This window comes from Triticum urartu, chromosome 7A (genome assembly GCF_056163025.1).
Source record: "Triticum urartu cultivar PI428250 chromosome 7A, HENAU_Tu73, whole genome shotgun sequence".
In the NCBI taxonomy this organism is placed as follows: Eukaryota; Viridiplantae; Streptophyta; class Magnoliopsida; order Poales; family Poaceae; genus Triticum; species Triticum urartu.
The window spans coordinates 59,960,534-59,977,842 of record NC_141879.1 but is presented as its reverse complement, the minus strand read 5'-3'; the positions used below and the strand labels follow the sequence as shown (position 1 = coordinate 59,977,842).

At 43.9% G+C, this 17,309-nt stretch overlaps 1 protein-coding gene and 1 non-coding gene across 2 annotated transcripts; both read right to left on the bottom strand.

The window, feature by feature from the left end:
- Positions 1–3,656: 3,656 nt before the first annotated feature.
- On the bottom strand, positions 3,657–3,729 carry TRNAA-AGC (transfer RNA alanine (anticodon AGC)). The gene has a single exon. It is a non-coding gene; the product is annotated as a tRNA-Ala (tRNA).
- Positions 3,730–5,335: 1,606 nt separating this feature from the next.
- Positions 5,336–7,009, bottom strand: LOC147957754 (uncharacterized). The gene is made up of 3 exons (XM_087535783.1): positions 6,485–7,009; positions 6,004–6,289; positions 5,336–5,376 (listed from the first exon to the last, which is right to left on the bottom strand). The coding sequence occupies exons 1-3, from the start codon at positions 7,007–7,009 to the stop codon at positions 5,336–5,338; spliced, it is 852 nt and encodes a 283-aa protein (XP_087391909.1).
- Between the last annotated feature and the right edge of the window lie 10,300 nt (positions 7,010–17,309).

Here is a 17,309-nt window from a genome sequence, read left to right as displayed (position 1 = left end):
GTTTTCCACCATCAATGTAATCTGCATGTTTATGGTATAGGAGAAAAGTTGCACATCCCTGTCAGGTAGTTGCACACCGACGGCTAGGCAGTTGCACAAAACAGAGAGAAAATTGCACAATTTTTTTGTCAAAACATAGCCATGTGGGATCTAGTTTCGAAGAGCATGCCACGAGGGTTCCAAAAGTGAAAACGGATCTTAATTTCGACACGTGGTTTGAAAGTTATGATTTTTAAAAAACTGAAAACACAAATTAAATGCGTTCACATTTGTTTACATGGATGCTTTGCAATTATTTATACTCTTCACATATGTCCACACCTGTTTACTTTTTCTAATACGAGTCAGGAAGACAAAAACTTACCTTTCTCGGACGGCCACCACGGAGTGCTAGTGGGCAGCCGGCCACCGGTTAGACGCGTCCATAAATAATAATGAAAAAAACAAGCAGGATACGTGAATCAAAAAGGGGAAAGATAGAAAAATGCGACGGATATGATATTGGTATTAGGAAGCTAGCTAGGAATTGACTGCTTGAGTTGAGATTGTGCCGGCCACGTGTCATCAAACTGGATGGGTCTAAACCTCCAATGAATGAGACTCGGTCAAATTTTTTTCCAGATCCGAGAGGGTTTACTCTGCTTTGGAGGGCGACGGTGTTCGTTCCAGCGTCTCTGGAGGACAGATTTCTGAGGCACTTCGGCGAGCAGTGGGCAACTGCGAGCGGAAATCTGGATGCGGAATGAGGAGCACGACCGGCGCTGGGAATCTTTTTCCTGCGCCATATTAGCACCGGTACTAATTTCCTTTGTTAATTAGAGGTGACTATTCAGGGGATGTAGCACAGATGGTAGAGCGCTCGCTTAGCATGCGAGAGGTATGGGGATCGATACCGCACTTCTCCAAGTTTTTTTTTTCATTTGGTTTTTGTTTTTGCAGATCTGAATCCGTATGAAACATCCGCCACCTCGACGGCCGTTTGATGTACGCGCGCGCAGCCGTCCGATCTACTTCTGGCGTGCGGCTCGGTCGTCTTCCCCGACCCATTAATTTTTGAAACAACGGTCGAGTTGTAGAAACAAGCGCTTTGTTGCAGAATAACTTTGCAACATAGATAAGGTTGTACAAACCTTTGCAGTAGAGTTTATGTTGTAGAAAAACTTTTGCAATAAAAAGCATGTTGCGGAATTTTTCAAAAAAAGATTATATTACATAAAAACTTTTGCAACAAAAGAGCATGTTACATACAAACTTCTGCAACATGGGTGTTGTTGCGGAAGGAATTTTTGCAACATAGATGGTTTTGCAAAAAAAATCCGTCTTTACTTTTCTGCAACATGGGTGGCACGGTCTGGCACAGGCAAACTTCCACTGGTGAAGTTGGAAAAAAATTGTTCGTCTTCAGTTTTGTACTAACATAGGTGTTGTTGCAGAAGAAATTTTTGTAACACAGATGATGTTGTAGAAAATAGGGGTCGCACAAAACCATGAGAAATAGTACTGGAGGAACTCATGCAGGACACGTGTCGTAAAGAGGAGAAGGAGGCGGACGCGCGAAAGATCCACCTATTGAAAACCAAGCATTGTCCTTAAACTAGCTATGCCCAAGGGACCACGCACGTGAAAAAGAAAAACATGCCACGCGCGGTAGCACTACCGAATCACACGGCCGATGGGACGGTGCACCAGGCGGCGGACGCGTGCGTTATAATCAGCCGGATGAATTGAAGACTTTTTCATATAAATTCCTCTACACCAAATATTCCCATCTCTAGTGAACACACAAAACAAAGACTGAAATTACTGAAAAATCTGGATTGTCCATCTGGTCTTGCAAGAACCCCAGAAAGAAACTTAACTGGTCAAGTTACAGCAGTTTTCGGCTTTTCGCAGGTAAAACCGTCACCGTGTGAGCTACAAGTCTTGATGCAGACATGGATGACTTGAATTTGCATATTTACCAGGTTTATTAGAGGGAACAAAATGGAAACAGAGACGATGCATCTAGAGGTGTTGCTGCGAAAACTGTGAATCAGCAAAATTATGAGTGTGCATGATCCCCGACGACGATGGCGGTGGCGACGACGATGACGATGACGATGACGACGTACATTTTGTGTAGCTAGGCTCAAAAACTATTTGATGGTCTATATATTTTGGTGAGGTGGTATATACTAGCCCCTCACGCTGATGGTGAACTTGCGGTGGTAGGACGACACCCTCTTTTGAATGTGGTGGTAGGTTAACACCAAGGTAGTGCTAGGAAGAACTTGCTATGCCGTATGATCATGCATGTTTTACTTCTCTTCTGCTCCATTGTTGTTTGTGTGCTACTTTACTTGCTACTTGTGTGCTCCATTGATTTTCTGCTTCAACTCTTGCTCTTGTGCATTGCTAGGGCAAGTGGTATGCCGTGTTCATCGGTAAGGTCCCAGGGGTTTATAGTTCATGGGAAGAAGCCAGTGCATATGTGGCATCGTATAGCAACAACACACATAGAGGGTTCAAGGCTAGGCAGGCAGCAAAACAAGCTTACTCCGAGTGGGTGTAAAAGCACGACAGCACTGTTGACAATTGCAAGGTTAGAGGTGTCAAGGTGGATCACCAGTTTGGGCCAAAGATGAAGAACTTCATCATCTTCACCCAGTTCATCGCCATTGCTATGCTGTGGCGTTGGTGTGCTAGGTGTGGGTAAGCTCACCAACTAGGGTACACGGTAAGCACAACATGTACGCCGTATGCAACCAAACGCCGTGTTCATGTGCTGCTCGGGCCAATGCAGGCAACCGAACAAAATGCACTTGGGTATTACCTAATGCAGGGACACTAGATGCAGGCAACTAAACAACTGGCAGATGGCGTATTAGAGCCTGTTTTTGCTAAACCAGGCTGGTTTGAGAAGTGTATGCAATGCAAGCCCTGTAGCAAACGGCAACCAAATACGTCCTAAGTGACCAGAGAAACCCGAGCGGCATGAGCTACTGCTGGCGGGCACTAGGTACCTGAAAAATGTGAGAAACTGAGGAGCACCTCCTCTTTCTCGATTCCTCATGGCTATATCTCACGTTTGATCCCTTGAGCCCAGCATTTGAGGAACTGAATTTACTGATGGATACGGTAGCAGAAGCCCACTGGTGTAGATAACAGCCGGTCTTTTTACTGGAATGCTGTAATTGTGTCCTGATGTTGATACTGCATTGCCGAGATTTGGCGACTGAATGAACCAAATGCAGAAGAATTTGGATACAACCTGATTATTGCTCAAGGAAACTATTATTCTTACAGTATTATGGAGAAGAATTTGTACAGTACATATGTGCAAAAACAAAACAAAACAAAAAACTGATATTGGAGAAGTATAGAAACTATTATTCTTACAGTATTATGGGGATACAACCTGATTTTTGCTCAAGGAAAGGCACACCAGGCACGGGATATGCTAAATCGAGCATACAAAGGACGGCACACCAGGCACGCAGCCATGTTCAGAATGTTGCACTGCTTTGGCTTGCAGAAAAGATATATTTGTGCGCATGTTTTTGTTTTTACTTTTATGTCTAGAAGGATTTTTCGCGTGTTTGGGAGATTTGGAGTTTGCAAAAGTGAAGTCAAGAATCAAGTTAGTTTTTCTTTACAGAGAATTGTAGAAAAAAATGTGGAGAAGTGGGGTATCGATCCCCATACCTCTCGCATGCTAAGCGAGCACTCTACCAACTGAGCTACATCCCCTTTCTGTTCACTGTACAAATCCTTCCAGAGGCAAGGTTCATACAAAAACAATGTTAACCAAAGCAGGTGCAAAACTGCAAATGGACACCCATTTTCACTGAAGACTGTTCAATTTGGATGAAATCGTGACAATGAGTAATTCCAACTTTCTCTTCCTCTCTTATTTTTGATGCAAGATTAGTGGAATTCTTCTTGTACGCGAGATATACATTTCAGACACCGGGGTTTGCCTCCCTTTCACAAAAAGAAAGAAAACAATCCAAAAACATACTCCCTCCTTAAAGAAATGTAGGAGGGTTTAGATTTGTTTACAGAGGGAGTACATTTTAGTGACTCTGCAACGTTTTCAGTGTCCGTCAATGTAACAAGAGAAGCAAAATGTCGTCATGTGAATGTGCAGAAACAAGTATTATTACAGCATTGTGGGATACGATCTGAATTTTGTTCAAAAAATATCCCAGCAAAATGCAGCAAGTCGTGTCCGAGCACATTAGCATCGCCATGTTCAGAATTCGATATCTGTCAACAAATTCAGTTTCTGCTGGTGTAAAAAATATATATTTACTCCCTGCTGATAGACTGAAACTAAGCAAAACAACAGAACTCAAGTTCCCACTCAGTGCAAGAACCACCACATCTGTACCGACACCATCTAACAGAGATGCAGCTAGCAAAGTTCAAGTAGTGGCCATTGTCGACGCATTTTTATAGACTAATGGCAAGTGTCATGGTCAAACAGTTTCAGAATTTCAGAATCGTGATGGCAAAGCTAATAGTTTCATATACTGTCTTTTTTTTAGAAAAGGAGGTTAAAACCCCCGGCCTCTGCAATAGTTTCATATACTGTCAGAAGAAGAAACCAAGCCTAGCTAAGCAGAAACTCAAGACTGCATGCTGAGTTTTTCTGAATCCACATCTCAACGAAAGGAACTGGATTCTAATGTCATCGCGTCCGAGGCGGTGACACTTCTGAAGAGGTGGACAGGAAGGCGACTTCTAGGGCGGTGTCTCTCTACTCTGCATCGACATCCGCATACCGCAGCACCGTGTGGGATGAATTAGCATAAAACTCTTGGACTGGTTTGGGTTTTCATGCGTAACTGGTGCTGCAACAAGTTTAGATAAGAATATAAAAAAGAAAAACACAAAACTCAAGGTTAAAAAACAAAATGTTCAGAATTCGATCTCTGTCAAAACAGAAAATTCAGTCTCTGCTGATGAACTAAAACTCTAAGCAGAACAACAAAACTCAAGTGCTCAACTCGTTGCAAGGACCACCACATCTGTGCCTCATCTAAGAAAAAAATGCTGCTAGCAATGTTGAAGTACTGGCCATTGTCAACTCATTACAGACAAATATATGTCACGCACCATTTTTCGAACAGTTTCAGGATTTTAGAACCGCGATGCCAGAGCAAATACTTGCCCTACTGTCAGTTGAGGAAAGCAAGCTTAGCTAGCAGAAACACAAGAAACTGCTGGGTTTTCATGAACCCATATCTCAACAAAAGGAACTGGGTTCTAATGTCATCGTGTCCGAGGCGACGCTGCTTCTGAAGAGGTGGACAGGAAGGCGACTTCAAGAGGTCCTGGCTCTGGTTTCTATCTACTCTGCATCGACATCCGTGTACCGCGGTGCCGCGTGGGCTGAATTAGCAGAAAAATAGATAAGCAGTTAGGCATCATGTGTCATAGGTACTGCAACAGGTTCAGATAACACAAGATCAAAAAGAAAGATGATGTACAAAACCTCAAAACAATGTAGAGAATGTGCTGTGGAACAGAACCTGAATTTTGTCCACGCGTTACTCGAAACAATTACAGTAGGCTAAAAAACAGAAATATTTATCTTCTTTGTGAAACTGAACTAGGCAGACTAAACAGGTTTGGGTTTTCAAGTTCCCAAGTATTCCACTAGCTAGCTACCGGCACATATATATGGTATTAAACGGAATAACTAGATCATCGGAATCAAAGCAGAGCAGAATGGAAAGCAATACTCTCCATATCAAGTTTCAGTGTGGATTTTAGCAACTGTCACGATGTCTACAATCCTAAAATTGTTCCGAGTCTTGAGACCATTACCAAGTCAAAACTCGTAATTAACTGAAACAGATCAGCAAAAGTTTCAGACTAGACCGGTTTCAGTAAATTCTCATAATTTTCAGACTAGCAGAGTACTCCAGCAGAGGAGAGGCAGATTGGCAGTCAACTGAATTGAGAATCAAAATATCCGAACAACTGAAGCCAAAGGAGAAGTTTATGGCTTCTCACCAGGCGAGCCGGCGTTGACGACGATGACGCGGAAGTCCTGCTCGCTGCTGGGCAGGTCGACGAGGAGTGGGAGAAGGCAGCCACTGCGGGCAGGGAGGCATATGACGATGTCGGGGATGCCCTCCATTCCAGACTCCACGGACAGATGCAGGGCCAGCTTGGTGCTGAGGCGGAGCAAGGACCTCCCATCGAATGGGTACCAGCCATCGGTGACACTGTCCTCGTCGGCGTTCAGCCACACGTATTCGATCTCCCGCGATGTCAACGTGGCGACGGGGAGGGGAACCTGCAGTTGGAGTTTGGTTGCAAAGAATGAAAGAACCATCATCACATCAAAGAATCGCTCCAATCCCAAGCAATCGAAATTTACACGATTTGCAATCAAATTCCGATGCATCTTCGCGCAAATTCAACTATCCAAGAACCAAATTCGCGCAAATTCGGGAAGAATCAAGAAGCGGACATGGCATGGCGGACTCACCTCTGCCGGAAGTTCAGGCGGAATCGCCATGGCGGGGATGGGCTCCATGACCCAGTTCATCATCGTGCTGATGACCTGGGTGTCCTCGGCGCTGACACCATTGCCACGGTAGTGGCCGAGCTCTTCAGTGGCGAGGAGACATCCCCCGTTGACGTTGCTAAGGTGCACGCCGTCTCTGCCCTGCATCCGGAATACGCGCCGTAGAAGGGCATTCATCTCTGGATCGTCCTGCTCGACGTCGCCATCCGAATCCGTATCATCGTAGTTGCGCTGCTCGACGCGGAGCCCGCGGCCGACCAGCGCTCGCGCATCCGTTGCAGAGAGGTAGCGGCCATAGGCAGCGCTGCAGAGGAGCACGTGCGGGCCATAATCATCCAGGTTGTGTAACTCGACTGCCCAAGCCGAGTTCACCGACGCCCGGCGGTCCTGGAGGGATACGCTATCCCCGTCCTCGTCAGCGTGGAGGTACCTGCCGAGCAAGGTGCTCCGCAGCCGCACGTGTTGGCCCTCGACGAAGTGCTCCATCGGTCGTCGGTGTTGGACGGCTGGAGAGCAAAGGCGTCGGGGCCCTGCATTTCGAAGAGGGGGAGAGGGAGGTGGGGAGGATGGGTTCTTGGTTTCTTGGCGCTCCGGCGAGGGGAAGAAGGGGAGAAGCCAAAGCTGTTGGTTGTCGGTTATGTTCGGGCGCCAAGCCGGAGTATTTCAAGGTGGGTGACGGACGAGAGGAGCTTTCGCACAAATGGGCCGGCCCACTTTATATGAGACCAAATTTCTATTTTTTTTTTCCTTAGGTTTTAGTCGGGGTTTTCACCCCGAAAACACCGATTTGAGAAGCTACATATTTTAAAAATCTTTTTAAAAATTATACGGAAATGATAAATCCCGAACGTTCGGATTTTAAGCACGACAACCCGAAAGTTTTTCATGGCAACTTTAGTTCACGCGAGGTTGTCAAATATGACAATTTTCTGACAAAAAAGAAACGAACTGGGACAAAGTTATCATGTGTTAACAATTAAACTTGCCACCTAGCGTCAACTAAAGTTGCCATGTGATTTGTTTTTGAATTCAGAACAATGTTTTTGAATTATGATTTTTTAAGTGATTTTTTTTGAAAAGCGCAAAGATTTTATGAAAATGTGAACATTTCTCAAAATTGCAAAAAAATTCAAATTCTGAATAGGTTTTTGAATTGTGAACAAGTTTTAAATTCCTTTTTTTGAATTCTGAACAAATTTTAAAAAACATGGTTCCAAACAATGTTTTTTAGTTGTAATTTTTTTTCCAAAATGTGAATAAAACATTTTTTGAAACACGTGAAAAAATTGACGCCCTTCGCCTCCATGTGCTATGCCGTTCGAGTTACACCGCTAGAAATTCATACGCACACAGATAATCATGAACAACCACACGGGACGCCCAACCTGTAGCCGAATACCCCCCCCCCCCCAGCCACAAACAAATGTCGTTCGTGGTGTTCTAGAGGGAAACAACCGCCACACCACCATCGCAAACAAAGTGGTCAACATGGGATTTTAAGGGAGTGGCCAACTCGGCCGGCAACAAGCCTGACCTTCCTCCGAGATCATCCCAAATATGATACCAACTGTCACACCCCTTGCCATCGAGAGATCGTGACATGAGCCAACACACATAGCTGCACAAATTTTGAATTAAATCAAGAACGGAGAGTATAATAAAAATGCAAGAGGTAGAACAAACAAGTTTTTCCCCTTCATTTCTTTTCTGCACTGTTCTTTTGTACGTACGACCTAGTCATGTGCCAAGATCGGCTTACAGTTGGACCCCAATTGAACACCCTTACAGTGTTATAGGTTTCGCAGTGCCCATGTTCCTCCTTGCATAGTACGCCAAGGTTTTTCCCCTCATCTTGCATTAGGATTTCGATGCCTTGCCATGAGGTCGCTAACTGCTTTCTTCTCGAGGAAGCCTTGCTTAGTACAACATGTTTTTTTGTCAGTTTATCCTTGCCCCTTTCAGATCGTTCTTGTCTTCATGTCATTACTGTAATCGCCTACTTTGCCGAGTTTCAAGGGAACTCAGCAGCGCATTTGCCGAGTTCCACCCTCGACGAATGGACTCGGTTGACTGGGTCGACAATCATTAATATTGTCGAGTTCTTTTTATCAGGAGCTCAGCAAAATGTCATATAACTACTGCCGAGTATGTAAAAGGTAGAACTCCTCAAACTGAGGGTGACAGACGGGATATACCGATAATGGTGATGCCATGTGACACGCATGCCTGCAAAGTTCTTTTTGTCGCCGAGTTTCTTTTAGGCACTGGGAAATGATGATGTTTGTCGAGTTGTTCAATACTACCGAGTTTTATTATTGGTGTGCACAACATATGTCCTCCACTACCGATCTCCTGATAAAAGAAACTCGACAAACCTTGAGAACTTGGCAAACACAATTCCAGTAGTGTGTCTAGAGTGTTGGATATTTCAAACTACTCCCTCCGCCCAAAAATACTTGTCGCTCAAACAGAACGACACTGAAGTAGCAGCATTTTAGATTAAAAAGGAGTCAAATAGACCACCGATGCTTAAACTTGGCGAGGAAAATCACTTTAGTACCAAAACTAGTAGCATACATTAAACTGGTGCCACAACTTGGCTCATCGTGCAAATAAGATGTAAAACTCGTTTGTATATGCATGTGGCACTGCCGAGGCATGACAGTGACGTGGGGCTCATTTTCAGTATCGCGCGATGTAGACCAGGTGTGTGGCGTGTTTTTTTGCAAAAACACCCCTGACTTTTATTTTTCATGCAAAAAAGAAAACCTTACAGTTGCGGGACCCGCCTGCCAGCGAAAACGCACAAGTTTTGTTAGAATGAAAAATTACATGCTCGACGAATCAAACCGCGACCAAAATCAAACTGATGCGCACAGCTAGCCAACCCACCACGATAACGCTTGATGTCCTATAAGCATACTCAGTTCTTATATTAAGGACATAAATTAAGAGTTTTAATTCCAACAAAAAAATATGCGGTCATGAGGGTTCAAACACGGGACCGAGGCACACAAGCTGACGGACCTGCCACCCCAACAAAGGCAATTTAGTATCTACATCGGATTGTTACTTTTTGGGTTGCGCTAACTGCCACACGTGTGGTGTGAAGGGAGACGCACCACACGTCTCTAATATAAACAGACTGCCATCTCATCGCATGCATGCATGCAGAAATCTTTTTAGATTTTCAGTTTTTAAAATGTTTTATCTCTTAAACGAAAAATCCGATTGAAAATCCGTTTTCACCATTATATCTCTCGCGATGAGATCTTCGAAACTAGATCCCATGTTGATATGTTTTGATGAAAAAAAATTGAATTAAAAGTTGCCATGTCTATTGCATATGAATTGCCAAGATGTCTACACTGAAGTTGCCATGATATGTTTCAGATATTTTCTTCTACATTTAAAAGTAAATTTTGACATTTAAAAAACGGGGAATTAAGAAACTAGACTTGCCATGAACCATAAACTAAAATTGCCATGATACATGCACATAAAATTGCCATGGTTCATACAAAAAATAATTTTCATGGTCAAAGTACTGGAGTTGCCATCATCAAAATACTAAAATTGCCATGATCTACAAACTAAAATTGCCACATGGCAACTTTAGTTTAAGCCATATGGCAACTGCAGTGTAAACATCGTGGCAACTTCTGGCAAAAAAAAATTCGTTGAAACATATCAACATGGGGTCTAGTTTTAAAGATCTCGTCGAGACGGATTTAATGATGAAAACGGATTTTTAGTTTGCTTTTTTTATTTAGAAGATACAACATTTTTAAGCCGAAAAACAAAAAAAATTCTGTTGATGTCATCTATTCATACGTGGCGAAATGAGTGTGGGTGATGTGCAAACGCCCACACGTGTGGGCGTTAACATTTCCGTACTTTTTATGTCTACAACCGACCGCGCCCATGGGCGAAAATAGACTGCCGTTAGTGCGGCCCATTTTCAACATGTGTTTTGTTTTTCTACTATTTTGGAAAATTGTAAAAAGAATACGATAATCCTAATTATAAATAATATACATATAATTGTACATACATCTTCATTTGAGAATCTGCAGATGACACATTAGGTTCATATTTTTTCCCATACATATATTTGTTTTTATTTAATTTATTTTTCAAAACACACAAATTTTATCAAAACACATACAAACTTTTAAAGCAAAATTTAAAATAAAATCTAGCATAAAACTTTTATATACTAATGAATATTTTATTAAAAAACTTGTAAAATTTTGAACTTACAAGTATATATATATAATTACTTTAGTATTTCTATCTTATATGCAAACACTTTTTAAATTTATACAAACATTTGTATAAGTGGTAATCGAATTTTATGGATTTTTGTTAAATTAATAGGTGGGCATTTTTTGGAATTAGATGAGCATATTTTTGTGTAATTTATTTTATTTGTATGTATATTATTTGTAATTAGTATTTCAATATTTTTCACAAATTTCTTAAAATGAAAAAACACAGTGTGTTTTAGCCCATGAGTGCGGTGTATTAGTGAGAAAATGGATAAAAATCGCAACAAGGATCAAATGAATGTGGATGCAGTGGCCAGCTCATCTTGTTTTTTGCCCAAGTCGCAGGATCAAACCCCCACGGCAGCATTTTTTTGGAATTATTAAAATTCTTAATTTATGTTGTTTATGGAAAAAATATATAAGAAATGTGTATCCACCTAGGTCATCAAATGGTATCGATGTAGGGTAACTAGCCGAGCGAGCGGGATGACTCGAAGTCGCCAGTCTGAATCTTCAAGGGTGCAATTTTTCATTCTAATGTAAAATTTGTGATGTTTCCCTAACAGGTTGGTCCCGTGCCTGTCATGGTTTTTCCCTTGCGGGAAAAAGATTCGAGGGTGTATTTGCAAAAATAACACGCTACAACCCTAGTTTACACCGGGAGGTCACTGACAATGGGCCCCACGCCACGCTGTCACGTCTCTTCAGCTCCGCATGCATATTCGAACGAGTTTTGCACCGTATTTGCACACCCAAGCCTAGTTGTGACACCAGTTCAATGTATGCCGCAAGTTTTGTCACTAAAGTGATTTTCTTTTTACCAAGTTTAAGCATCGGTGGTGTAATTGACCCATTCAAAAGTTTCGTAGTCATACATATATGTGTTGGTGTCGTCGAGGCCGGAGCCAAAAAATTTAGCCATTGGGTTCACTCATTGACTTGGTGTCATGATTTGATACAAATTAACTATGTGTAAAATCTCATAATCAACATCTTACAACAAGAGTATAGCACTAAAAGATAACATCACGAATAAGGGCACGAAGTACCGCATTTAATGCACTTTGCCTACGGCCCATGGGTGGCCTTGAATTATCAGAGCATCTCTAGTGGCTTGTGCAAATGGTGGTCTATACCAAATTTAGACTACCACATGCCAAAAAACGTCTTCAATGGCTTCTCTATTGCGTTGTATAAAATTTAGACAATGTCCAAACTAGCTACCCGTCGTCCACATTTGGACAACCAAGCCACAATGTCTAAACCAAAAATGTTGGCTCATGAGCTCAGCCATTCACCAATTCGGAGCAATTGGAGGACGTCGGCAAGGAGGCGGTCGCGCCGGCGCTGGACACGGAGGTCGTTGCGCCTGGACCGCCGCCTCATCAGGGTTGAACCTGTTGCTATTGTTTATTTCTCGTAAATTATATAGGGTGTTGCTAGTGTTGAACCTAAAATAATTTCGCGGCTGGTTTATTTTCTCCTTTATATGTCTTGTGGATGAAAATAAATAAATGAGAACAACTCATAAATGACCAACATAAGAGTTTTAGAAAATATAGCTGCTATAAGATAGTATTAAAATATATGAAAGAGAATATAGACATCATGTATATAGACAAACCGCTGGAAAACTTAGGTTGTCTAAAATAAAATCTTTTTACACCATTGTGTATATGTAGATATAGACTATCAAATTTAGACAAGCCACTAGAGATGCTCTCACATCATTATCCGGATCCTCGAGGAAACCCTTGAACCTGTGTGATAGGACGATGACGGTGCCTTGGTGTCGTATTCATCTTCGAGGGCTTCATTTTTGGAGTTGGGCATTGCCGAGTGCAGTGGAAGGCGATAGTGTTGGCGTCAAGGCCTATGTGGCAATGACGATGGGAGGAGCGATGTCGGAGATGCGGCAAATGATTGAGGTAGTTGGCTCTTCTTCGGCATGTCAGTAGGATTGCCTCGGCTTGTTTGTTTATGTGAAGTCGAATCTGCGGTGGTGGGGTCCTGGTGGCATATGATGCTGGACAACAACTGGTCCGCTCGGTGATCTTCCACGGCACCAGCCTTGCCTAGTTCTCTTTCGTTGTCCTTCTTTAGAGTCGGAGTTGCGATGTCCTGTCACGGGTCACTGAGTTCTAGAGCGATTTTTCGTATGACTCCACGTGGCCTTTACAATGTGGGTTGGATCGACAGGTGTCTTTGGTGAAGCCCAAGTTGTTTGTCAAGGTTTACCGATGGCAATGTCGTCTTCTAGAGGAGTAGTTATGACGATGATGCCTGCATGTTGCCTTGACGAGGCCTTATTTGAAGAAGTGTGTGTGAGATATTTGTGTGTGTCGCTCAACGGTTTGCGATGGCTTTCATCCATTTTTTATTTAATTAATTGAATAACTCTCTTGTACTTAATTAATGGTCAAGGAAAAAAATGAAAATGCCTCCTTTTCCAAAAAATTAAAACCGGATCTGTGACCTCTTTGAGAATCTCCATTTGATTGTTTAGATCAATCAAAGTACGCGGAATAAGAAATTAGAAAGATAGGGCGTTGCACAACAGAGAGAAGATGACTAGATGTGATGATGTGATATCGATAGTCAGCTTCGCCTTGTTCTAGTCAGCCTCGCGTTGTCGCTTCATCGCTACACGAAACCTCGAACGGGCCTGTCACAAAGCCGATTCACTTTGTGGGCCTTTGGCCTTTCCATTGAGCGTTGCTTTCAAAATTGATGGGGTCATCCCTTATTTTTTGTTGGGTTCAGAGCACATACGTATCTCTATAGCATACGTGACAAGGAAAACCCGTTGGGTTCAGTTGAACCCAATGCCAGTACGCTAGTCATGTTGGACGCCGAGTCGGCTAGTCCTAGTCGATGTAATCTGTTCTATCTCTAAATTTAAATTACTACTAGTATAACGCCCGTGCGTTGCCACGGGCTCTTCAAAATTTATAATCAGTATCTTTCATTTATCATCCCCTCATATTGGGTGATTATGGGGTGCTCTAATTAGAAACACAATAATCAAATATTAGGAAATTTCACCGAACAAACAACAACAAATAATACGATATCTATCAAACGAATAAAATGAGGTCATATTTTTGGTCCATCATGCAGTTCTGTTGAAAAGTGCCTATCCCTTTTAGAATCAACCCACTGTTTGCTCGCACGCAAAAAAAATACATCTCTAAAGTGGGGAACCGATCGGTGCCAAAAAGAACTCAAACTCCTATCCAATCTCGACTTCGTGCTCTTCTACTTCCATTGATAAAGATGGGACGTCAAGGGTTTTATCATGATGACCTCGAGCAGCCGCCGACATCCCTCCCCACATCTACCCCTACCCCCTGCTGCCGCTTGCACTGTCCTTGCTCCTCGATGGAGCTAGGGACACAATGTTCTCTAGGATGGGCATGACCAGATCCACGAGGAGGCCACATTCTTCCATGGGAACCCAACCAAGCACACCAGCCTCCGCAACCATCCAATCCCATCCTAACAAAGTTAAGACCCGCCATCGATCCACAAATCAGGCTCGCCGCATCCAGGTTCACTGCAAGTCTGCGACGAGTCTGTAGTCAACATCTTGACTTTGGCTATCCCCACGGAAGAATCATCGGATCCTGCTTACTTTTACCATCACTTCGTCTCTTCCCAAGGTAGCGATACCACCCAGCCAATCATCACCACCGCTTGCGGCGTGCCTACATAAAATCATGAGAAATCCCCACGGCGGTGCTGTAAGATCACCTTGGCGACCTCGACAGTGACCGACTGGTCTAAGATCTAAGCTAGCCGCTCTTTGTAGAAAGCAATAGAAGTAGACATGTGACTCAGATTTGTTCTTTGGTGTACATGCGTTTCTTGTTGCCCACCAGCTCTTGTCTACAACTCGCCTATCTCTGTACCAGCTCTTGGTCTACAACTCGCCTATCTCCATGCTCGAGACGACCAAGCTCGATGCGCAAGCCGCATACGTCTGCTAGAGCTATATCCAGGCCCTATGATTTTTGGATCACTGGCACTATGGGTGCCAGGACCGGAGTCGCCCTCATCCACCAAGTGGATCAAGGAGGCCCACCACCTAGACTCTACATCGCAACATTTTGTGTTTTCCTATAAAAAGTAAAGAACCTTCTCTAATAAACGTAAATATAACCTTTTGGTTTTATAGTCTCAACTTTCCTACACTCCAATACCAGAAGGATTTCTTGGTTTTATTTAATGACCTTCTTGAATGTCATTCACTTAGAAAGGTAGTAATACAATCTGTGATATTAAGGCAAATTATTAGTCATATTAAAGTGCAAAAGGCCCTATAGGAGTCAAAGCATGACTTTTATGGTTATACTGTAATTTGCAAGATCTGAGATTTATGCAAGTGTACAATTAGACAAGAGCCAATTAAATAGATTTTCACATTTAGAATAGTACGATTAGCAGTAGCACTTCAATTTTTTCATGTTTGATCAGCTTGCTAGGTGGTTATCACTAAGCATGTTGGAACGATGAGCATAACCTAACTTAGTTCAGTACGTGTTGCTGCAAATTAGTTAAGTACGTACAAAGCTGTTGCTAATTTCAATGCCTGGCTGTTGCAAGTTTCTAATGAAAAAGTACTTCAGGTCAAAGGTCAGGGAATATACACTTTTGTTATCATGGTTGTTTCCTTATAGTGAACAACTTTGATCACCACTTCAGCAGCTACTATCTATAAGAAGACATTAGCTAAGTAGATACAATCAAAGAAAGCATGTAGGCAAAACCAGAATTAAAAACATCCTTCTCAATGGAGCTCGTGCAGTTCGGAAGACCCTAATCATCGATGAGGGACCCCTCCGATGGTAGCATGGCGTGACAATTGCCGTCAATGACGACACCCAAAGTACCTTGCACAATCCATCGATCCAGTTCTTAACAATCAAGCACATACCTTGCAAAGTGATGTTGATCTGAAGCAGAGGTGGGAAGGTAAAGGCTCAGGTGAGGTGGAATGAGACGTTGACATAGACATGCACGCATGTGAATAAGACGGTGCCCAGGATGGATCTCCATCGGAGGAGGCCGGATCCGCTGGGGAGGAGGTCGCTGTAGTACCTGCCATCTGTGCGATGGATCACGGGGCTGGCAGGCAGGGGGAGGGGATAGGAGGGAGCGGGTGGGCTAGAGCGCAGATGGCGGGTGCCCCCGACGACGGCTGGGAAGGATGGTGGAGGAGGTGGATGAGGATGGCGGCGGCGGCATCTGCGGTTGCGCCTCGTCCGCAGCTGTGCTAGTGGTGGTCGATGCGAGAGCCGTATGGCGTCGGCCAGAATCAGGCAGGGCGACAAAGATTTAGAGGAGAGAGAGAATGGAGGCGATGAGCGATGGGAGGAAGGGCCACCGGCGATTGGGGTGGCCTCAGATCCACCCTCCGTGGCCGCCTATTTCATGGGACGAACACCCGTGCTCACCGTCGGGCTCGCCTTCGGCCGCTGCCTCGCCGACATTCACGACGTAGAGCCCCTTCCTCCGATCCCATTTGCCAGGGAGGCAGCGCCATCCTTCATCGCATAGAATGAGTCCACGCTGAGATCCCAACCAGATCATGATTGCGCCTCCCCAAACCGCAGCGGCACATCCCACTCCATCAACGACCAACCTATATGAGGCGGAGGGTCAGTGTAGGACGCGAGCGCCGTCACCATGGACGTGGGGGACGCCGTAGGTGGGAAGGAGGCGGCGACGGCGTCTGTGTCAGGAAGATCGCACGACGGTGGCGGCATTTACTCGAGGGGATCGAGAGGAGCTGCGTTTGGTGCCCGGTGGGTTCTTTGGTGCGTGCGTGGGGCTGGAGATTGTGATAGGTGATCAGGTGAGGGCGTGACATACCTGGATCGATAGCCTTACCATACCTGGTGGTAATTTAAATTTATTACCATATTCAATATTTCCCGAGTTATGGCCTTACCATACCTGGATTGATAGCCTTTGGGGTAATTTAAATTTATTACCATATAATTACCATATTCAAAATTTCCTGAGTTATGACCTTACCATACCTAGATTGATTTATTACTATACGTGGATTAATTATGATTGATTACCATAAATACGTTGGGTATTGCCGGTCAGACGAGAAAAGAGAAAAACCAGTGGGAGGGGCTGGTGGGAGGTGGGACGAAGAAAAACCGGTTGAAAATAAACCGGTTGAAAGTGGGGGGACTATTCAACCAAGTCGTCCATTAGGAGGAGATAAAGGAAAGGAAAACTTTGAAGCCCACCTAGTATAGGGGTGGAGGAAGAAAAGGAAATCGCGCGTGTACGTGAGTTGCGGCCGTCCGGCGAAATCAGTTGTTAGTTTAGCTTTCCCTGCATGCGTATAGTCTCTCCAAGGAGCAGCCAAGCTCCTCGCTGGAAGACGGCGCGGCAGCCTAGGCTGTGTCATCAAGGTCGAGGCTGCACCAACACATAGGCGCCGCCCTCGCTCTCTCCGTCCATTCTCCAGAGTAGAGTAAATCCCTTCAGCTTTT